The sequence below is a fragment of the Taudactylus pleione genome, unplaced genomic scaffold, assembly GCF_031769625.1.
Source record: "Taudactylus pleione unplaced genomic scaffold, aTauple2 ptg000041l, whole genome shotgun sequence".
In the NCBI taxonomy this organism is placed as follows: Eukaryota; Metazoa; Chordata; class Amphibia; order Anura; family Myobatrachidae; genus Taudactylus; species Taudactylus pleione.
The window spans coordinates 35,618,585-35,642,975 of NW_028284443.1; the positions used below are offsets into that span (position 1 = coordinate 35,618,585).

The window sequence follows — 24,391 nt, forward strand, 5'->3', positions numbered from 1 at the left end:
CAGGATAATAACCATGAGAGCCCTTACCAAATGACATATAGAAGTAGTGTCACATTCATTAGTGCATGCTTGTATTGCACGGCTCGTTACAGTAGCTGTTCCCCCAGCTATGGTGTGCCAGGAGGTATGTTGCATGACATTCAAAATCAGCTCCTTATATACTTAGAGCTAAGGCAGTTTATTGATTCTTATTATTCCCAGAATTATCTTTTATCATTTGGCTTAAGGAGTCATTGATGGTGCTAAGTACCACTCGCATGCATAAGTACTGTAGTATATTAATGATGTGATAGTGAGCAACATCCAGCGTATGCGAATATGCAGCCCAGTGAAGATGCATATCCTAATTGTGTGCTGTAGCAATTTTCAATGAACATAAGAGCACACAATGAAGCAGAAGAGGGTCCTTTTTCAATTTTTCAAATGTGGCCTCCTGTGCATTTGAGTTTGAGAACATCAGATATTACTTTATATAATGTATTTGATTGTATCATTCATGTTCCATTTTAGGAAAGGTGCCATGGCATATTTAGGATTAATGTCAGTGTTTCTAAAAATCTAAATTTGAAGTTAAAACCAGGAGAAAAGAAGCCAGGATTTTGGGTTCCAAGAGTTTGGTAAGTGACTTTAAAAATGTTCTCATCTATACTGTATATAAATCAGGCTTCTATTTGCTGCATCAGCTGCAGCCCCTAGAAGCCAGATAGGGCTGCCGTTATAGCACCTATTGGAAGTACTCTCTCTGCTAATTGCAGTCTGGTCTTGCAGTCTCAGGGAGAAAACACTCCCCCTGGTACTGCCTGTGCAGCTGTGATTAGCAGGGAGCACTTCCAATGGAAGCTACTGCCACTCAGAGGCGTCACCGGGTCTGGTGACACCCGGTGCGACCCACACCCCCATAGCGACACCACAGCTGCAACTGCCAGGCAGCCTGTTGCTGGGTGTCAGATTTTACTGGGGGGGGGGGGGCTAGGTAAAATCCGCCACTGGTAATAGTATATCTATATTGCATGTATGTCGGTAAAATTAACATAATGTTTATTAGTGTAAGGTAGAGGAAGGAGGTTTTATATTGTGCTCTCCACACTATTACCTCAAGTAAAGCACAGGTTATAAATGTCCTCACAAGCTAGGAGCAGGCTAGTTTAGCAGAAGGTAGTAGCAGTTCACAGCACAGGAGCAGATAATATGTTCAGTCCAATTTAATAGAAATAAATAGAATGTAAAAATGGTAACGAAGCAACATATTTGTAAGCCGCTGCTTTCTGGTGGGTTGTAGGTGAAAATTTAAACCGTCATCTGCAGTTAGTGTAATTTCCGGCATGCTTTACACTGACTGTGGATGCCATTTTAAATTTTCACCTGCAACCCGGCTGGGAAGCGGTGACTTTCATAAAGCCCATTAATGGATCTCATATACCCCCAGTTGACCAACTTCTATTGCGTCTTTACCACTGTCAACTTGCTTCTCTGCCGACCACCACCCTCCCCATTTTCCCTTAATGCTCATGACTTTACCTGCTACTTCATAGTCAAAATCTACACCACCCGTCAAGAATCTCCTTTTGCAAGAACCATTACACCACACCTACAGTAACTTCTCTTCTACTCACATTCCCCACATTCAGTTCTTCTGTTGCTGTAGATCAGGTTTTCACAATCCCCTCCTCTTATTTCTCATCAAAATGTAAAAATGTTCCATCCCAATTCCTTTACACCCTCCTCAATGCCTGCACCTAGATCATCCCTTCAACCTGTTCCTATCTACTCTTACCTTTCATCTTTAAACATGCACTCTTGTATCCTATTCTTAAGAAAGATATTTGCTTCTTCTTCTGTTTCCAGGTACTGCCTCATTTCTTTTCTCAGCTTTGTTTTAAAATGATTTCAAGGTCTTGTATACAAATGCCTGGCCCACTTTCTCTCCTCTTACTCTCTTATCTAACCTTTGCCATTAGGCTTCCACCTCATACACTCCACTGAGACTTCAATGCTCTACTCATCCTCTTTGAACCTCTGTGCCACTTTATAGCAGTTAACAAACCTCATTCTCTTGGCTATTTTGGACTTTCAGTACTATTTTCTCCAGGTCCACCAACTAGCTCTCTGAATGCTACTTCAGTATTTCTGCTAATGACACATCCTCTCCTATACTTCCTTGAGGCTTTGTCCTTGGCCCCATGCTTTTCTCTATTTAGAACTCCTCTCTCTGTGAACGTTTACACTTCTTTGACCTTCAGTACCACCTCTATGCTGGCATACATATCTACCTGTCCTCCAATGATCAGACACCTTCTCTCTTATACATTGTGTCCAACTGCCTTTCTGCCATCTCAAATGTCTAAATGCTACCAAAAACTCAATATGTCCACACAGGAGGTCAGTCATTATTTTCTCCCCTTCTAGTGTTACTATCCCTCTTCTAGTCACTACCATGGTTGGCAATATCACTACAGTATCTCCCGTTTTCCAAAGCCCAATGCCATGGTGTTGTCCTCAACTCTGCACTTAGTTTCACTGCTCAAATACAGTCCAATGCTCTGTTTTGTCTCTTCCCTCTTTTTAACATTGCCAGAATACACCCCCTTTCCACCTTTCTATCACCTGTCATTCTCTTCTACAAACCATCTTAAATGCAGCAATGAGAATGATCTTCATCCATTCACAGAGTTCCCATTTTTTCCAGAATTCAGTTTAAGCTTTTCACCATAACCAACTTTTCCCCTCTTAAATCTGACTTTGTCACCAGATACACTCCCTTTCACTTATCATTACGTCTCAAAGACTTCTCCCCACTTCTGGAACTCCTTATGCAGCTTGACCAGATTCTTCCCAACCTTCAGTTATAGCCTGTCCTTTCTCAAGGAACTGTATGGTTATAAAAAGTTGTGATATTAAGAAAATTGGTGAAGAGTTACAGTATGCAAAGTATTGCTGTCTTCTGCTCCATAGTACCAACCTGAGGAGTTGATAAAAACTGATTACAAATTCCCTGGTAGGCCATGTTTCTCAAAGATGTCAGAAGTAAAGCTACCATGGCATCTTATCTTACATGATGCTTAATTTCTCATTGTAATATTAACTGTACAAATAACTGTATAGAAGAAGTCTGGTTTAAGCCATGAGAAAGTACAAGATAAGTCAAAATGATGTTCCTGATTTCAATGATTTTTTACTCAAGTTTATTGTAATGCAGGTAAAGACGAGGAAAACTTGATGTTTCTTTCAGACAAATTATAAATGTTCAATGTGCGCTTCATGTGTAGCACAGCACACATCAAGTAAGTTACTCCCAAACCCTTTGTAGCACGTGGGCATCAATTTCTGTGATGGCTGCTCTGATGTGCGTGCACAGGTCAACCAACTTCATTGCAAGTGGTTATACAAGCACAATCCTTGATGAAACTCCACAAAAAGAAATCACATAGGATGAGATCTGGGGAACATGTTGGCCAATGTAGCAGTTCTTGAAACTCCGCAGCTGCACGACCAACCCATCTTTGTGGCAACTTGTCATTGAGGTGGCCCAGAACATCGTTATGGTAATGAGGAGGGGCACCATCCTGTTAAAAGATGAAGTCAGCAATGTCTTCTTCCAGCTGTGGGAGGAGCCATAGTTCCAGCATGAAAAGGTAGGTAACTCCTGTCACAATAGCTTCGGCGAGTTTGGCGGAATCACTTTCATGTTGCAAGAATGCATAGAGATTTTCAATACCCCTAAATTCTCATGTTATGTAGGTTTTCGTTTCCTGAAATGCTGAACGCTGCTTCGTCACTAAAAAACAACTTTTCACGGAAACCGTTCTTTTCCATTAGCCCAAAGAGATATCTTGCAGGTGTAAGTTGCTGTTCTTCCGAGCTCACAGCATTTGCAGATAGTAGGGTCTCATTGCAAATGTTTCTGCAGAACCCGCAATACATTTTTCTATGGAATACTAAGTTCTCGGCCTGCACGGTGGGTGGATTTGTGAGGGCTGCTCCCGAAACTTCATCTGACAAGCTACACTGCTTCTTCCCCTATTGATGGATGCCCAGTCTATTCTCACTTGCAAATGGGGACCGTGTCTTGAAATTGTAAATAGCACTTCTGAATTGACTTACCACTGGTGGCTCCCTCCTATATTTTGTCCAAAAATGTTGTTGAGCGTTCATGACAGACTTGTTTGTATGAACATCAAGAACACAGAATGCCTGTTGCTCTATGCTAGTCACCATTTTCCTCAGCTGACTCCTGACAAACATTAGCAGAATCCATGTGGAACCAGCATCGGGGAATTGAACTTTGAGAGATTACCTTTCAAAGCCCACATCTCGCAACAAGAAACGCTCATTACATTTCGCATAGAAATCATTGAAATCAGGAACATCATTTTGACTTTCCCTGTATTAATACACTTACCTGCAGACAGTGGAGCTGATTCTGAGTCGCAGAAATCTCTGTGCACAACATTTTACATACAACACATGCGCAGATGCGAATTTCCGCTTCTTTTCTAATATCCATCCTAACCTGAGTCTGATGGAATTCGGCCGAATCTGAGTCTCTGTGAAATAAGGTGTTTCAGGGTGAGAACTGGGGGGGTGACAATGCATTTGCACGTAATCATCCTGACTTGTAGGAGTGTCGTGGGTGTGTATCAAATGCTCCATGCGTACGGGGAAGGAAATCCTGTTTCAGACATACTTCATCTCTAGCCTGGGGCTGGTGTAAGTGCAGATACTAATGATAATGGTTGTGACGGCAAGTGTAAAATCAATCCGCGGCACTTGTTTCTGCTTACACTGGCGCAAACCACCGCATTAGTTGAACAGATAGTGGTATTAGCATAGTAGTAAAGCAGACTTATGTGGCTGCCAGCAACTATAGGCACTTTGGGCCTGAATCAGAGATGTACGATAACCTTATGATTAGCATACATCTCTGATGGTACATGGTGTGCGCTTGGGCAGGACCCATTCTGTGCATATACAGAACGGGTCCTGCAATACTGCTCGGAGAGCCCCCAAGGCTCTGCCTGATTGACAGGCAGAAGCGTTTGGGGGGCAGTGCAGTGGATGGCCTGCATTCCCAGAAGCAGGGGCATGTCACCTTCATTTCTGGGAGTGATGAGGCCAGGGTCTGCGTCCATGGATGCAGATTTCCTGGCCTCGCAAGCTACCAGGACCCAGTCAGGCTGTGGTAATCTTCAGCTATTGCAGCCTGGCCAAAGGGAAACAATCTCAACCTATGGTTGCGATTGTTCCAATGGGAATGGGTATGTTTGACCACCGGACGTAAGCCCGGCGGTTCAAATCCCGACGCCGGCAGCCCGATGCACAAGATCCCGACAGCGGAAGAAGTTAAATATTCCTAATCCTCTCCCTCCCCCTAACCCTCCTTTAGGGGTGCCTAACCCTAACCTCCCCACCTAGTGCCTAACCCTACCCCTCCCTCATAAGTGCCTAAACCTAAACCCCCCTCCCCACACCCTAAACCTAACCCTCCAGGGGGTGGTGCCTGACCCTACCCACCCCCTAGTGCCTAAACCTAACCCCCCCCTTCTCCTAGCCTATCCCTAACCCTCCCCAGGGGGGTGCCTAACCTAAGTCGCCCTGGGGTGCCCTAAACCTAACCCCCCCATCCCCAGCTACATACATACTTACCCCCAGCGTTGGACAATCGGCCCGGTTTCCTGTCGGGGTCCCAGCTTCGGGATTAACATAGGCGTCGGCATTTCGACGCCTATGTTAGATCCATTGCCGGGATTATGCTGTCGGTATTGAGACCGGCGGCCATGCATCCACCGGTCTCATAACTGCATACCGTTCCAATGGTGATCTCAGACAGCAACCTCAGTCGCAGCGTTGGGATCACCCAGATGCAGCAAGGAGGTGTCTGTTTCAGAACAGCTGCTTGTGTGCCGCTATGCAATGCAATCCATCTCTGAATCAGGCCCTTTGTGTGCGACTCAGAATCAGCCCATGTATGTGCGATACCAGTTTTCCTGGCAATCTCAATCATATATATGTCACCTGCATTAATTTTAGGAGATGATACTACATACTTTTGTAAGCTCTTTATGTTTTGATTTGTACCCATACAAATACTATGTTGTTTCACTCTGCTGATTATTTAATATTTTTCTAATATTACAGGGCAAATCCTCGTAACTTTAATTTTGATAATGTGGGAAATGCTATGCTGGCTTTATTTGAAGTGCTGTCTTTAAAAGGTTGGGTTGAAGTCCGAGATGTCATCATTCATCGTGTAGGACCGGTAAATTTACATATATTTTATATAGTTCCTATATTATCCTATGTTGGTGTTAGTCTGTATTAACATTTGACTGTCTCTTTTTGCAGATACATGGAATATATATTCATGTTTTTGTGTTCCTTGGGTGCATGATAGGCCTGACTCTTTTTGTTGGTGTGGTTATTGCCAACTTCAATGAAAACAAGGTAAGATCTATGCACTCCAACAATATTAATTATGAAACTCCCAAATGTTAGTAGCCCCTGCACCGCTGATGTCTACATGTACTTGTAAGGGATAGGGGTAATGAATTTCACAGTTAGGTTATTTTGACCTCCTCTCAAAAGCAGTGCCTCATCTTACTTTTGTCTTTGGGTTGAGAAATTGACACAGTCTTACCAGAATCTTAATTAGGGGTACGCAAGCTGCCCCATGGCCCCTGCATCTGGCTAGCAGGTTGCCTGGAATGGCACCTTGCCACCAGAATTGCTGTTGCAGTGTAGCCCAGAGTGTCCAAAGGAAGCTCTAGACATGTACACTGTAGCGTGTACAGCCCCCGGATCATCCTGAGGATGCTCCAGGCAGTGCTGTAATTCCCAGCGCTGGTGACCCTCTGCATTACGTCATTATGTCATACACTTAGGGGGCATATAAAGCCCTGTTACAGCATTGTGTCTACAGGAGATTAATTTGGAAAACCACAGTATTATATTAATGATGATGACTCCACACACAGACAGCACCAGAAAAATGGGGAAAAACCACTTGGAAAATTTATTATATATCCAGGTATCTGAAAGGCCAGCTGTAAAAGAAAATTATTACTGGATGTCATTGACAAAGATAAAGTGGCTGAGATAACTGTAACCATTACATTTAAATAACAATAGAATAATTTTAGTGAAAAAGATTTGCTGAACAATAACACAAAGGTGATGACATTGAATAATAGCATTTGGTAATAACATGCAGTAGGAAAAATCATTATTAGCATTGATGATAATGAAATAAAAATCAGCAATGGCAGTAATCACAATGGCATAAATCAACAGTAATGATGATAACGTGTTAAGACTCTACAATGAGGCTGATAGCAATATCATGTTAAATATCTCAAATTTCATATGTGAACCCTCTGAGTCTGTGATACACACTTACTTGGGTTAACAGGATATATTTTGGCACAGCCCCTCATCGTGACTCTACTCCTCTCCAGATATGGCCTGGGTATGTGGAATCCACAACCAGAAGGGCTCCCGAATACTCTGGTACTTATACAGAGAATTTAACGCCATGCTTGAGTTGTACTTAAACCGGTTTAACATATATCATTTTACCAACATCATTTGAATCCTGTGTCCATAAGTTACTAAAGTTACAGGTATTTGGCTAACCATTTCCTCAACCTCCTGTCTTGTACTGTGTAATATTTATTATGTTGAATCTGCAAGTAAACTTCATCTGATGTGCAAAAGACAGTACATCCTATTTTGCAAAGTAGATCTCTCCCCATGAGATTTGCAGGTGTATCTGCGGGATGTAGTCAGGAAGCCGACTGGCATACCGAACGAAGGTAAGCCGGGCACGGACAGGGTTAGGTTTTAGGGCTCCCTGGGGGACTTAGGCACCCCCTGGGGTGGGTTAGGTTTAGGCTAGGAGAAGGGGGGGGTTAGGGTTTGGCACCCCCGGGGAGAGGTTAGGGTTAGGCATCCGCCCCCCGGGAGACTTAGGGTTAGGCTGCAGGGAAAGGGGGGGTTAGGTTTAGGCACTTAGAGGGGAGGTTAGGGTTAGGCACCCCTAAGGGAGGGTTAGAGGGGGGGAATTAAGGTTAGTTATACTTACCTTATTAACGATCGGGATCTTCGCCGGGCTTCTGCTGTCGGGATTTGAAGCTTGGCCGGCGGTAATGCATATTACACCCGTATCTGCAGCTAAAGGAAAAATTCGCTGCTTCCATTGGGCCTAACTGTTTTGGTAATTGTGTCCTTTCTTGCAATTATATAATTGTAATACTCCTACAGCATTAACAGACATTTTAACTTCTGATAGCGGCCGCATTGGTCCAAGCATTCAATCCAGACCTTCTAGACAGAATGCAGTTAACTAGGCGGCAATACCAAAAAATGTTATGGAAGCCTTCATGCCAGCCAGCTCCCTCACAGTGTCAGGAGCAGTCTCATCGGGTGACATCCGAGTGAGGCCCTCACCCCCCTATTGACGCCATTGCCTGGCCTCGTCCCTCCCGAAAAATGGAGGCAACACGCCTCTGTTTATGGGAACAGCGAACAGGCACGCCTCCGCTCCGCCCCGCCAAATGCCGCAGCATGCTGCGGCTAAGGGGTTCTGCAAATGAGATCACAAGACCCATTGTGCACCTGCGCAAAACCGGATCCTGCACAGGCGCAGACCCCTGAACATCGGAGATGTGCGTTCATCTTATTACACATTGTTACTCTATTAGAGGGTCAGTTACCTGGTAGAGCAGAAACATGGATGAACATCGGTGCTTGGTATGTTTCTATAGAAACTACACCAAGATCCGCACTGCTGCCAATCAAATTTAGCAGTGTATAGCCACATCCCTTAAGCATGGGCCACTATCACTGCAAACCTCTGGTGGGGCCTTTATGTACCAGTTCGACACTGGGTAGGTTCTCTGAGAGGACAGCTGAAAACTGTCTTCTAAGTGTACACCTGTGACCACTGAATCAAAATGATTTGCATTTTTTATTTAGACTGTACAGTATGTCATAATAACATTAATACAGGGCAACATTAAGGCTTGTAGGGGCCCCAACCAATAATATTTCACACTGTCTCCCTAATATCCTGTAAAGTACTCCGTCTATATTATTATTATTATTATTATCCTTTATTTATATGGCGCCACAAGTGTTCCGCAGCGCCTTACATAGTACATAGAACTAATAAGTGAACAAGAAACAAGTAACTTACAGTACATTACAGTGCAGGACAAGGACACGATTTATATACATTGCTGAAATAGTGATTAAAGCACTGACAATAAGCTGCCGGGAGTTGGCGGTCCCGTGTTAGGTACCCTAATGGGGAGTAGAGAGTAGAAGAAAATGTAAAGAGAAGCACATGAGGGAAGAGGTCCCTGCTCATGAGAGCTTACATTCTAAGGGGAGGGGCAGACAGACATGCGTGACACAGAAGGGGAAGATAGGAAGGAAAGAGCATGAGGTGGGTTTAAAGGAGAGGGAGGAGTCTAGGATAACTCCAAGACAGCGCACTTTGGGGCTAGAGGAGATAGTTGTGCCATCAATAGATAATGAAATTGTGGAAAGTGATGTAGTGGAAGAGGGTGGGAAGATGATCAGCTCAGTCTTAGACATGTTAAGTTTAAGAAAGCGCTGGGACATCCACGAAGAGACAGCAGAGAGACAGTTGGAGATACGGGTAAGGAGCGAGGGGGAGAGCTCAGGGGTGGAAAGGTAAATTTGAGTATCATCTGCATAGAGATGATATTGGAGGTCAAAGGAGTTAATGAGTTCACCTAAAGAGGATGTATATAGGGAGAAAAGGAGAGGTCCCCAGAACAGAACCTTGGGGAACTCCTACCTTTAGTGGAAGTGGAGGGGAAGAGGAGTCATGAGAGGACACAGCGAAGGAACGATCAGAGAGGTAGGAGGAAAGCCAGGAGAGGGCAGTGTCACGTAAACCGAGAGAGTAAAGGATTTGCAGGAGGAGAGGATGGTCTACAGTGTCAAATGCAGCAGAGAGGTCAAGGAGAATGAGCAGAGAGTAGTGGCCCTTGGATTTGGCAGCAAGGAGGTCGTTGCTGACTTTCGTGAGGGCAGTTTCAGTGGAGTGGAGAGATCGGAAGCCAGATTGAAATGAGTCAAGGAGGGAGTGGGATGAAAGAAAGGTGGTAAGGCGGTTGTAGACAATACGCTCAAGGAGTTTGGAAGCAAAAGGGAGAAGAGAGATGGGTCGATAGTTGGAAAGTATGTTAGGATCAAGGGTAGGTTTTTTAAGAATGGGGGAGACAAGAGCATGTTTGAATGCAGAAGGGACAGTGCCAGATGATAGGGAGAGATTAAGGAGGTGAGCCAGATGGGAACAGGCAGAAGGAGACAGGTGGGAGAGGAGACGGGAAGGGATAGGGTCAAGAGGGGAGGTGGAAGGAGGGGAGGACCGGATGAGGGCCATGACTTCCTCTCCAGAAGCAGGGGAGAAGGATGTCAGAGTTGGTGAGACAGAAGGGGAGGGGTGGTAAGGGCAAGGAGGGGGAGGAGTGCTGAGGGTCTGATGGGATATGATGTCCTCACATATGGAGTCAATTTTAGATGTAAAGTAGGTGGCAAAGTCGAGGGCAGAGAGCAAGGAGGGAAGGCGAGGAGGGGAAGGGCAGAGTAGGGAGTTGAAAGTGGCAAAGAGACGCCGGGGGTTTGAGGACTGGGAGGAGATGAGGTTCTTGAAATATGTTTGTTTGGAGAGAGACAGGGCAGCACTGTAGGAAGAGAGAATAAATTTGAAATGGAGGAAGTCAGCCTTAGAGCGTGACTTTCTCCACTGACGCTCTGCTATATGCCCGTCTGTGCACCCTGATTACTCACCTTCCGTGGCCAGCTCCTCTTCAATGGTCCCGTTCCAGCTCAGTGTTCTGCATTCACACAGTGCATACAGTGCAGAGCGGCTCTTGAGTCTCCTCATCAACATCACGGATGTGATGTGTCATGTGACGCCAGTGGTGCAAGTAGAAAAATTTCTTCGTGGTACTGTATGCACAAAAAATGGGTTTGGCCATGTGTCATGAGGAACATGGTCACTGAAAATGGTGATGTGTCATCATGACACTCCACCCATTTCTCATCACTCTGGGAGCATTCCTCTCCATTCCATTCCAAACACACCTTACCTACAGATGTGTCCTCACTTGTCTTTGCTGCAATTGTGTCAAACAGCTTTTCTTGGCGTGCCTGGTCCCATCAGACTCTGCTAGCACCAGGCAAATGTTTTGCATTTTATTTTGCAGTGTGATGTGACTAGGACACACCAGGAGACTGTGCAGATTAATTTGATATGTGACACTATCTGTGTACGACTTAGGGGCAAATTTACTAAAGGTCAATTTGCAAGTCGATTTGAGGAGTGATTTAGCTCTTCTCAAATCGACTCAAATTGAATGCAGTGAAAACCGTTTTTTCACCGCATTTACTATTATTCGATTTGTTTTGCAATTTGCAAAACACATTTGATTTGAGTCGGTTTTGAACAGTGATTTGCTGTTCGATTCGGCATGTTCATGTCCAAATCAAACGGCAAATCACACTTCAAAACGAACTGCAAATCCCCGACACTTTAGAACTGCTTCATGCTTTCACTTTCAGCATGAGCAGTTCGTTCTCACACAGATACATGCAGACATCAGTGAGATGCCTGCATGTATCTGCCTGGAAAAAGTGACTAAAGAGTTAAAATTAAAATTAAAAAAACGCGAGGTCCCCCCAAAACAGAACCAGCCCTGGACTGCTGAAACCCAGGTCTGGTTGACTAAATACAGGGAAAAAATGACGTAGGGTCTCCCTGTACTCAGTACAACCAGCACTGGGCTATAGGAAGCAGGGCTGGTTCTGGATGTACAGGGAAATATTTGCGTAGGGTCTCCCTATAAATCACAGAACCAGCCCTGGACCCTTTCTAACTGGGGACTGATGCCACAGCCAGGGGAGCCCTATCATATTACATTGCACCTAAGACGCATTTTCAGAAAAAAAGACGTCTGATGTTAACGGAGTTGCATGGGACCTTTCAACTCATTCACGCCAGGCAAATCGTGCTGCATGGCATATTGAAGATAGATGAGAAAGGAGACATCAGTATACGGTGATTTTTCTGCAATTGGGAACCTCTGAAGAAACTGATCCTCCCCGGGCAGATACTGGGCTAAATGTAGTAGGGTGAGAGTTTAGAAAATGTGAGAGTTTAGCAGTAAACTCTAACACTATTACATTGATTGATCGAGTTGTATCTTCAAAATGGGAAAACATCTGGATGCGAGTTTAAATCGTGACAGTTTTTTGAGTCTGAAAAACATGTCAGTTTGCCTGTTCTCGGACTCTATTATAATGGGCGAGTTTAAAAAGTGAGAAAACTGTCACATTTTCTAAACTCTCACTCTATTACATTTGGCCCAGTGTCTTCAGACGGTAATCACTATTTTTGTACATCATATGATCCAGAAGATGGTTAAAGATAATTGTTGGTGAACCTCGCTCATGTGGTATGACTGAAGGGGGTGTGGGAGGGGAGGGCGGGGTTGCGTGGGTGGACGTTAGTGACCAGAGGTAAATGGGGGGGGAGTTGTGTGGATGGGGTTGGGGAATGTGTGTGTATGGGATGTATTTGAGATTTGGGGGATGTGAAGGGCAGTACGGGGGGGAGGGGGAGAGAGTGCTGCACCTAAGGTCGGAGTACCGATTCCTACCTAAGAGAAGAACTGATAAAGGATGGGTAAGGTGCGCTCTCTGGTTGTGCGGGGTAGAGAGGTGGTTGTGTATGTTCGGTGTAATATATGTAATAAATGAGAGACTGACGATGAGGTGCAGGGTCAAATATTTTATTTAATTATTTTATTTTATTATGCCTACTTAATAAAATATTTGACACTGCACCTCATCGTCAGTCTCTCATTTACGCACATATATTACACCGAACATACACAACCACCTCCCTACCCCGCACAACCAGAGAGCGCACCTTACCCATCCTTTACATGATCCAGAAGATGCCTGTTTGTGTAGCAATATAACCAATGTCATCATCATACAACATAGGGTCAAACAAAATCGTGCCTCCTGTATCACCTACTGCCCCCTGTATCCCCTCCAGCCTCCTGCCCCATCTTTCCAGCTTCCTGTAGGGGACAGCCTCCTGCACTCACTCCAGCCTCTGCCCCCTCTGTATCAATCAGCCTCCCCCTCTTGTCAATCATCCTCCACCCCTATGTTACTTAGCCTCCCCCTTTGTGTCAATCAGCCTCCTACTCTGTCTCTCAGCCTATCCCTCTATGTCAATCAGCCTCCCCCTCTGTGTCAACAGCCTCCCCTGTGTCTCTCAGCGGTACAGTCCCGTTTTTCTGGGACTGTCCCGCTGTCCCACTTGCGGGCCGCAGTGTCCCGCGGTGGGGGGGAGGTTGGGGAGAGCATATACCGTTGCTCTGCTAAGCAGAGCAGTGGGTGTGCAGAAGGTGAACAGATGCCGTGCGCATGTGCATGGCATCTGTTCACCAGTGTAGGGAGAGCCTGGGGGCTGCCCAGCATCTCAGAGAGTGCTGGGCACACCCCCTATAGTGACGTAAATGGGGGTTGCCACGAGGCTCTGTCCCGTTTTCATGAGGCACCGCCCCTTCCCATGAAGCCACGCCCCCTATTCTTGGTACCCAAACGTTGGGAGGTATGCTGATGAGGGGACTCAGGAGCCGCTCTGCACTGTATGTAGCACTGACTGTGCATGCAAAACATAGATCTGCAGCCGCCCCCGTCCGGTAGCAGGTGCAAGTGGGCACTTACTAGTTACAAATCAACAAGAGAAGTCGGTTTGTGATAACAATGAAAAATTGTGTGTATGAGAACGTTTTCTTCAGATTAAGGATAATTGACATACAGTATACACCTCACTTTATCATATTCAATCCTTTTTTTTTTTTGCTTCTAGTATCATGTTTTCTGATATTTTTGTATTTCCAACATTCATCCTACACCATGGGGTAGATTTACTAAAGATTCTAAAACAGAAAAGTGGAGGTGTTGCCCATAGCAACCAATCAGAATCTGTGTATCATTTTCTAAAATGAAACAGGGAAATTATAGCTAACATCTGATTGGTTGCTAGGGGCAACATCTCCACTTTTCATTTTAGAAAGCTTAGTAAATCTACACCAATATATCTTAAACCAGATGAATAGATTATCTGAGTGCTGGAATATTCTTTCATTGTTTCGTTGTTCATCATAACTTAAGCACTAAATGACCACTAAACCAAGATGGTTAATACAAATCTTTTGGCATTGGTCCATTCCCTAGACATGGGCCATAAGTCCTCCAGCTTGGCAGAGCATTATTCTATATTGGTGGCAGCCAGTGGTGAGCTGAATTTCCTCTTCACCACTGAGGCAGAACATGCTCTACAGTTCTACAGTGGCTAAATCAGTCATTTTATGAAAAGGGGAACAAAGCAGATAGACTGTTAACTTCTAGGTTACTGAAGAAGTCATCATTAAATAATATATTGTCCATTAAGACCCCATAGGTTAAGCCTACCCACAACCCTGAATTAATTGCTGAAGTCTTTCTTAAATTTTATGAAAAGCTCTACAACCTTCCCAGTCCCATTTTGGCCGCTCACTCTTCATCTATACTTATAATAAAGTTGTAATGGTTGTGTCTGTACATAAACTTTTTTTTTAGAAATGTACTCATTGGGACCGTGGGCCTGATCCAGTGTTGGGAATAGAGTGAGATATCTCTCTCAACTGTGAACCTGAACAAACCATGTTGCAATGCAAGGGGTGTAAATACATAATTTTTTTTACATGTGGGGTAAATACTGGCTGATTTTGCAAAAAAACCCACAAATACTGAAAAGCTTTATTATTACTCTACAATTTACATGTCAGCTTGGAAACACTCCTCCCAAATCGAAATCTCTCTGCACATTTTAAATCTGCCCCACCTACAGTGCAGCATGGTTTCACCAACATGATCAATTGAGAGAGATATCTCTCTCTATTCCCAACTCTGAATCAGGCCCTGTGTTTTGAACTATGGAGAAACTATGTCTGTTTCTGTCGGCATCACGCAAAAACTATGGGATGAATTTGGATTGAGTTATCAATATTATATAGCTTACTCACCTAGAAAGAAACTGAGGCATGTATTATCTCAATGTGACATCAGGAGGAGCAATAAAGGAAAAACCAGACGCTTGACACTCGGCACGCGCAGTGTGCAGGCTCAAGACAAAAGTGACTAGATGTATATAAATATATTTTTTTGGGGACAAATATACTTTTAGGGACTGTTTATGTACTATGGAGACAAAAAATGTTTTTATCGGAATTTGCACAGGCTCCTCAAGTCCAAAATGACTATATGCATATAATTATAAATAAATAAATATATATATATATATAGATATAGGTGATGGACGGAACTCCAGGACTGGTATAACAAAATCGAGAAACACTGTCTAATGTGTAGTCAATGTTTCAGAGCATCTCAGCTCTTTTATCAAGACACAATGAAAAGATAACATGTAGCAAACAAACATATATACATACCATAATCACCCTGGTGCTCGTGTCACGCCGACCTGTTCGAGTCCCGATGACGTCATGGGCGCGCATAGCGCCGTCGGTCGGTGACTCACAGGGGGAGGCGTGGATTCTCGTGTATACCATCACCATGGCAACTAGGGATAACAGTACAACCATTGAGTCACAGTACGGAATCAGGTAACAATCATAACAGGCTATATCCATGCTGGGCTTTAAAACGATCTCCTAACACTAATAGGCGGGTTGAGTCTCACATCATATCGTGTGTATAAAGTATATAAATGCCAAAGGGCAGTATAATTATAAAATACTAACAGCCAGCTCTATCATAGATGCCACGTAACCAGTCAACTTAGTAATTGGAAACTATAACATAAATACATCCAATAGTATCGAGATGGACGCAAAATACTGCCTGTTAGTATCAAGGAACACAATGTATCCAAAAAATGGATAATCAGATCACAGCAGAGTAGGACATAACAAAAACAATTAAAGAAAACAATTCAAAGACAGCATTTCATTCAATCCCAGTGGTTGCACGGTCTGCAGAGTATGAATCCAATAGGCTTCTTTTTGGAGCAAAATGCGGTCTCTGTCACCTACTCTCAAGTTGGTGGGCACCCAATCAATCATTTTATATTTAATGGTGAAAACACTATGATGGAAATCCTTGAAGTGTTTCGCCACAGGCTGGTCCGATACTCTGCCTTCAATAGCCGCTCTAATGCTGGAGCGGTGCAGTGCCATCCTCTCTTTAAATTGACGAGAAGTTTTGCCCACATAAAGCATGCCACACGGACACCTAACTATATACATTACAAACTTGCTGGAGCATGTCAAGGGATATTTAATCAGAAACTTTTTGCCAGATCTGGGGTGATAGAATGCATTGCCTGTTTCTAAAAAACTGCATGTGATGCACCCAATACATTTGTAATTTCCAGCAGGACGAGTCAAAAAATGAGAAGACGATGTCTTAGTGAACTGGCTTACATCATTGTGTACCACAATGTCCTTAATATTCCTCCCTCTTTTATAGGAGGTTAAAATGGAAGAACCTTGAAGGGCAGGTAATTTAGGGTCATTGGCAACAATTGGCCAGATCTCATTAGCTGAACGAATAAATTGTCTGCTGGCTGTAGTAAATTGTTGGGTATAACAACTTTATTGGACCTGTCTTTAGGTCCACGGGGAGTCAATGCCTGGATTCTAGAGATAGCCAATACCTTATCCTTTGCCCTTTTCAGTGTTTTGTAGTGATATCCACGTTTTAAGAATTTCCGAGACATGTTGTCAATATGTAGTATAGCGTCACTTCTATCGCTCCAGATTCTCCAGATTCTGAGGAATTGAGAATACGGAAGTCCCAATTTCAAAGATTTAGGATGATGGATACTAGCTTGCAAAGTGGTATTACAATCTGTGGGTTTATAGAACATAGTGGTTTGTAGCTCATATGAATCACTTTGATTGATGGTAACAGCCAAGTAGTGGACTGAGCTATAGCTGTACTCAAAAGTAAATTTAATAGCATGATGTTTGTTATTAAGGTCAGTCATCAACTGTAAAAATCGTTCCAAAGACCCCGACCACAAGAAAAAGATGTCATCTATATATCTTGAGTAACCCTTGATATACTGGACAATATTGGGATCTAACAAAAAGAATTCATCTTCGACACCAAACATATAAATGTTAGCAAAACTAGGTGCTACGCAAGAAGCCATAGCACATCCAGTTCGTTGGGTGTATATCTTGCTATCAAATAGGAAATAGTTCCTGGTCAGGGTGTGTTCAATCAGAGCCGCAAAAAATCCGGGATCTGGTCCAATATAATCAGGATGGTTGGTAATAAAATTCTTAGTGGCTCGAATACCATCGTTCTGCGGTATACTTGTGCCGGTCGTTTCCATTGTTCTATATATATATATATATATATATGTATATATTGCACACCCTGTGTCACAAGCCGCCGCACTGCCAATGCTGTGCGGGGTGAACGCCGGACAAGCGTTCGCTGAAGTCTCCTCCTTCCTCCTGTTAGGATCTGTGGTTAGCAGCATATTGTTGCAGTTCCAGTCTTGGTTGCTGCTGAGCCTCTGCACTAATTATTGCCTGTCTGTGTGCACAATCAGGTGCACACTGATTGATTCTCCTGTCTGAACACAGCCCAGGTGCTCAATAATGTGTCATTAGGGAAACTTGCTCTGGTTGGGCCCTGTTTCTGTTAAATTCCAGCCAGCCCTTCACTCTTTGCCGGTGAAAGAGTTTCTCATACTTCCGGTTGTTCCAGTGTCCTGTTTTCAAGTCGAGTTCCAGAGCCAGTCTACTGTGTTTATCTACTGCCGTTTGAGCCATCCAGGTGGCGCAGTCTGCATTCCACCTGCTCGTGCTGCTTGTGTCATCAAGGCGGCATGGTGTGCTTCCTCTACCTGAAGTGCCAGTCTGTGTCCAGCGCCAGTGTCAATCCGGCAACACTGGTAGCAACTCAGCATCCTTAGTGCGCAATCCAGCGCACCGTTGCCAGTGTCATCCCGGTTGCACTGGTAGCAACTCAGCATCCTCCTGCCAAGTTGTTCTGCCCTCAAGGCAACAACCAGCCCAGAGGCTGCTACCGGCCCAAAGGCCGCATCACCACTCATAGGCCCACAGGCCTCAACCAGCCCAGAGGCTGCTACCGGCCCAAAGGCCGCGTCGCCACTCATAAGCCCTCAGGCCTCAATCAGCCCAGAGTCTGCGACAGGACCCAAAGGCCGCATCACAATTATACGGCCACATCTTGCCAAGATACTCCAGCCCTCAAGGCTGTGCAGGGATTTTCCCCACTAGTGACTCTGAGCCCTTAACACCCTGAAAGCAAACAGTTATATATGTATGCATATATATATATATCTCAATATCTATTTCGCAGGAAAATCCAACTATACAGTCAGGTGCATAAATATTGGGACATTGACAAAATTTTCATATTTTGGCCTCTATTCACCACCACCACAATGGCTTTGAAATGAAACAAACAAAATGTGCTTTAACTGCAGAATTTCAGATTTACTTTGAGGGTAATTACATCCAAATCAGGTGAACGGTGTAGGAATTACAACGGTTTCTCTATGTGCCTCCCACTTTTTAAGGGGCCAAAAGTAATGGGACAAACTAAACAATCCTAAATCTAACTTTCACTTTTTAATACTTTGTTGCAAATACTTTGCAGGCAATTACAGCCTGAAGACTGGAACGCAACGGTTTCTATATGTGCCTCCCACCTTTTAAGGGGCCAAAAGTAATGGGACTATCAACTCAAAAGCTATTTCATGGACAGGTGTGGGCTATTCCCTCATTATTTCATTATCAATTAAGCAGGTAAAAGGTCTGGAGTTGATTCTAGGTGTGACATTTGCATTTGGAATCAGTTGCTGTCGACTCTCAATATGAGATCCAAAGAGCTGTCACTATCAGTGAAGCAAGCCATCATTAGGCTGAAAACTCAAAACAAACCCATCAGAGAGATAGCAAAAACAGTAGGTGTGGCCAAATCAACTGTTTGGAACATTCTTAAAAAGAAAAAACGCACCGGAGAGCTCAGCAACACAAAAAGACCCAGAAGACCACGGAAATCAACTGTGGTGGATGACAGAAGAATTATTTCCCTGCTGAAGAAAAACCCCTTCACAACAGTTGGCCAAATCAAGAACACTCTCCAGGAGGTAGGTGTATATGTGTCAAAGTCAACAATCAAAAGAAGACTTCACAAGAGTGAATATAGAGGGTTCACCACAAGATGTAAACCATTGGTGATCCTCAAAAACAGGAAGACCAGATTAGAGTTTGCCAAACAACATCTAAAAAAGCCATTACAGTTCTGGAACAACATCCTATGGACAGATGAGACAAAGATCAACTTGTACCAGAGTGATGGGAAGAGAAGAGTATGGAGAAGGAAAGGAACTGCTCATGATCCAAAACATACCACCTCATCAGTGAAGCATGGTGGTGGTAGTGTCATGGCGTGGGCATGTATGGCTGCCAATGGAACTGGTTCCCTTATATTTATTGATGATGTGACTGCTGACAAAAGCAGCAGAATGAATTCTGAAGTGTTTCGGGCAATATTATATGCTCATATTCAGTCAAATGCTTCAGAACTCATTGGATGGTGCTTCACAGTGCAGATGGACAATGACCCGAAGCATACTGCAAAAGCAATCAAAGAGTTTTTTAAGGCTAAAATGTGGAATGTTATGCAATGGCCAAGTCAATCCCCTGACCTGAATCCGATTGAACATGCATTTCACTTGATGAAGACAAAACTGAAGGGAAAATGCCCCAAGAACAAGCAAGAACTGAAGACATTTGCAGTAGAGGCCTGGCAGAGCATCACCAGGGATGAAACCCAGCATCTAGTGATGTCTATGCGTTCCAAACTTCAAGCTGTAATTGCCTGCAAAGTATTTGCAACAAAGTATTAAAAAGTGAAAGCTAGATTTAGGATTGTTTAGTTTGTCCCATTACTTTTGGCCCCTTAAAAAGTGGGAGACACATATAGAAACCGTTGTAATTCCTACACCGTTCACCTGATTTGGATGTAATTACCCTCAAATTAAATCTGAAAGTCTGCAGTTAAAGCACATCTTGTTTGTTTCATTTCAAAGCCATTGTGGTGGTGAATAGAGGCCAAAATATGAAAATTCTGTCAATGTCCCAATATTTATGCATAAGAGAAGAAAAAGAACAAGAATGTCCTCTTAGTTGGCGCACTAATGAATCCTTAATAAAATATAACTTTTAATCAAAATATTTAAAAAGCAAAACTAAAGTGAAATTAAATATGGTATCAATGATTCCATACCAAACTAAAATGTATAGTAAATTGTATGTGTCTCTGTAAGCGATTCAAATCATGAGTCATATATATCCACCTGAAAATACACCATCTATTAATAAAATATTTTAATGTTGCCACTGGGAGAGCAAAGAGTGTTTTTCATCCACGTAAGACAAAATAAGTGCTATGTTGCGTAAGCAAAATTAATTATTCACTGGAGCAATATATGTGATTACTAATCAATGAAATATTGTGATTAAGTATTCATTGAGCCCAGAATTGGGTCAGAGTATATCACATATAGAAAACCTCTCTTATAAATATTGTTACTGCCGAAATATTAGGTAATTGGAGACTGATAAATATCTCTCTATATGAGCTCTGGTGTAGCAGTTCAAATACTGCAACAGTTACAATTACTCAATAGTTTGTTAAGAAAAAAGAGATGTTGTTGTGAACACTGTTGCCATAAGTTCGCCTGCCTGTATCTGCTAGGACGTCATAAGGAAGCCTTGGTTATAATGCTGAAAATATTTATATGTGGCTTAAATAGGTAAATCACCTATAATTGTGTTTCAGCAGTGGTCCTGTCAGATTAGTCAACGCAGACAGATCTCACTATAATATCTCACATAAGGAGAATGTATACGCACAGCAATTAACATATGTCGGTTACTAAATGCTGTGAATATATGGGTTAACAAAAAGCAGTTGCATTCACCAATAACATATTTGTATATACATAGAAATTTGAGATATGTAATGGATATTACTCCTGCCTATTGTGCTAATAACGACAGCTCTCTCTGATAGCAACCCATGTATAAATGCTGTGCGGTTACTGAATGCTGTGAATATATGGGTTATATGGATTAACAACAAACAGTTACGTTCACCAATAACATATTTATATATACATAGATATTTGAGATAGGTGATAGATATTGCTCCTGCCTATTGCTCTAATGGCGGCAGCTCTCCCTAATAGGTATTAGTACATGTAACAGCGTTCGTCACTGTCTTAAGATGCGGCTTGGGTGTAGGTGGAAAATGGCTACATTCGCCATTTAATTATGCATTAACACGAGGACACAGTACTGAGTAGTAAAAACTACTCTCTACCCGCCGACGTACGTTTCACCACTAAAGTTTTGTCAAGGCAACCCGAGTTTGCCGAGAAGGTGTCTAATATTCACATAGGATGACCAATCATATGGTCCATACAAGTCACATGCTTGCGTTAGCCAATGGGTATGAAAATACCCCTTCCTCTCTCATTCTAACTTGTCACATGTATCAATATCAGCCAATAGAATATTATTAACTTCGTGAATAGAGAAAAAGAGAAGAACGGTAATTGTTCATATTAATAGGATCCTTTAAATGTGGATGATTAAAGATGATAGTTGATAGATACCCCAGAATGAATATATAAATGAAAATTAATATTATGTTCTATAATACACATCGATGGTAATCGATGTAAAAAAAATTCCAATATATATAAAGAAATAAATCAGTCAATTAATCGAACATAAAGAATAAATTAGTGTGAGGCAGTGTTATAATACATGAAAGTGATATAGTACAGTGCCCAAAGAAAATATGTAAATGTGTGATCGTGCGAGTGACAAATGAAGATGGAGACGAACAAAAAGAATGGTCTCCAATAAGAATATAAAAATTAAAGAAACGTGACAAAAACTTGAAAAAATTGGTTTAATAAAAAGTGAAAAGAGTTCGTGCTCTTTAAAAAATTATAAGACAGTAAGATATTACAGTGAAGAATGGTGAGTAAAGAGTGTAAGTAAAATGTTGATATGTGCCAGTGCTCACAAAAAATGTTAATTATGAGTGAATAATCATATATTAATAAAATATATATATGAAAAAATATAGAATTAAGATAATTAAATCTGGTTAAAGTATTTATGTAATCCAGGGTTTCGATATACTAGATGATCATTTGTATGGCAATTAATATTAATATAGGCCAACAGATTTTACTACGTTCACTGAATTAAAACCTCCCCACCATAACAATCCCTAACCATGAGATCGCAATAGTAGGGAGGAAACTCAAAACTATCCCCTACCACACCATCAATCAACACAAAGCTGGTACCTCCAAATTTTAACCTATTAGGAGTATAATAGTGCCATCAGTCTACAAAAGCCTGGCACATCCTATTTTCAACCCGTTTAAATTGTAACTTAAGCTAAACAGGAATCAGTGTATTGCATCGTACCAACTTCAATATTGTTAAATTGAAATATTAAAAAATCACAAACAGACATAATGGACTCACGAAGATCAACATAAATATCTGTGTGACCAGATGTATCAAGTATGAATCTGCACAGAGCTGGTACTTCCAAATTTCAACCTATTAGGGATGTAATAGTGCCATCAGTCTGCAAAGGACTGGCATCTCATAATTTCAACCTGTTAGAATTATAACATGACACAAACAAGAATCAGTATATTACATCGTACCCACTTCAATATTGGTAAATTGGGATATTAAGAAATCACAGAAAGACATAAAGGGACTCACAAGGATCAACATAAATATCTGTGGAGCTAGATGTGTAAGGCTATGATGAGCAATCAGGCAGGATACATAGGGATGGATTTTAGATAAGAAATAATATACCTTGTCCAAATAAATAACTAAATTGATACCCGGACAATTATAAGTTGTCAAAGTATACAGATAGTTCATTTTAAGATACCCGATAATCAAAACGATATATTGAGAAGATCTAATCTAAAAAAGGCAAGAAACTATTAAATTCATTGAGGCCATTAGGATGAATGCATTTCATCAAAAAGATCATTTTTGTCTCAAATTTAAGAAGTTCCTTATCAAGGTCACCACCTCTTATACCTAGTTGGATCTGCTTCATGCCAAAAACTTGTAGACCTTTAGGATTTCCCTTATGAAATTGTAAAAAGTGTTTAGCCACTGGAGTAAGGGTTTTGAATTTGGCTTTGTCATTGCTGGAATTTTTTATACTATTGACGTGCTCCAATATTCGTACCTTCAAAGGTCTAATCGTTTTCCCAACATATTTCTTGTCACAAGGACATCTTAGCTGATAAACAATTCCTGCCGAATTACAGTTAATGTAATTATGGATGTTCCATTTCTTTCCTGAATCATCAAAGTAGAATTTGGTCGGAATCATGTATTGACATGCTTTGCAACTTTTACAGCTGAATGAACCATTAATAGGATAAGTAAGCTTCTTAATAGGTGTTAAATGACTCTGAACTAGAAGATCTTTCAAATTCTTCGAACGTCTCCAGCTCATTTGGATCTTCTTGGGCAATAAAGTGGCTAGATCATGATCTGTAAATAAAATTGGCCAATGTTTTTGTAAAATTGAATTTATATCTCGCCATTTGTTGTTAAATGTTCCCACATATCTCACTGGTTCCTGCCTATTGGTTTTAGTTTTTGGGACCAATAGAGAATTCCTGTGGTAAGACTTAACATCATGCTTAGTTCTTTTAATCAGACGATTGCTATATCCTCTCTGGATTAGTCTCTTACACAGTTGTTCTTCTCTTTTGTGATAGACATGATCTTCTGAACAGTTTCTTTTAGTTCTCAACATTTCGCCTTTAGGTATTCCTTTCAAAGTGGCTGGTAAATGGGAGCTTGTGAAATGAAGAATGCTATTAGTGGCAGTAGGTTTTCTGTATATATCGGTGGTAATACGACCATTATCTAGAATATTAATGGTCAAGTCTAAAAAATGAACTGAGGATTGACTCACTTCTCCTGTAAGTTTAAGATTTAGACTATTGCTGTTGAGTATATCCATAAATTCATCCAATAGTTGTTTCTCTCCATCCCAAAGAACCAGAATATCATCTATATAATGTAAGTATATTAAGATGTGATCTGTGTATTTCTCATGATCTTCCACAAAAACGGATTCCCTTTCCCACCAACCCAGGTAGAGGCCAGCATAGGTAGGCACACAGGCTGTACCCATAGCCGTTCCTCTAACCTGG

General features: G+C 42.2%; 1 protein-coding gene across 1 annotated transcript in view; it reads left to right on the forward strand.

Annotated features, from left to right (window-relative positions):
• NALCN (sodium leak channel, non-selective) overlaps window positions 1-24,391 on the forward strand; it is a 665,599-nt gene that overhangs the window by 583,184 nt on the left and 58,024 nt on the right. The window contains exons 28-30 of the mRNA XM_088456607.1: window positions 511-617; window positions 6,136-6,256; window positions 6,343-6,441. Coding sequence (XP_088312733.1) covers window positions 511-617; window positions 6,136-6,256; window positions 6,343-6,441 — 327 coding nt within the window. The remainder of the gene's footprint in view (window positions 1-510; window positions 618-6,135; window positions 6,257-6,342; window positions 6,442-24,391) is intronic.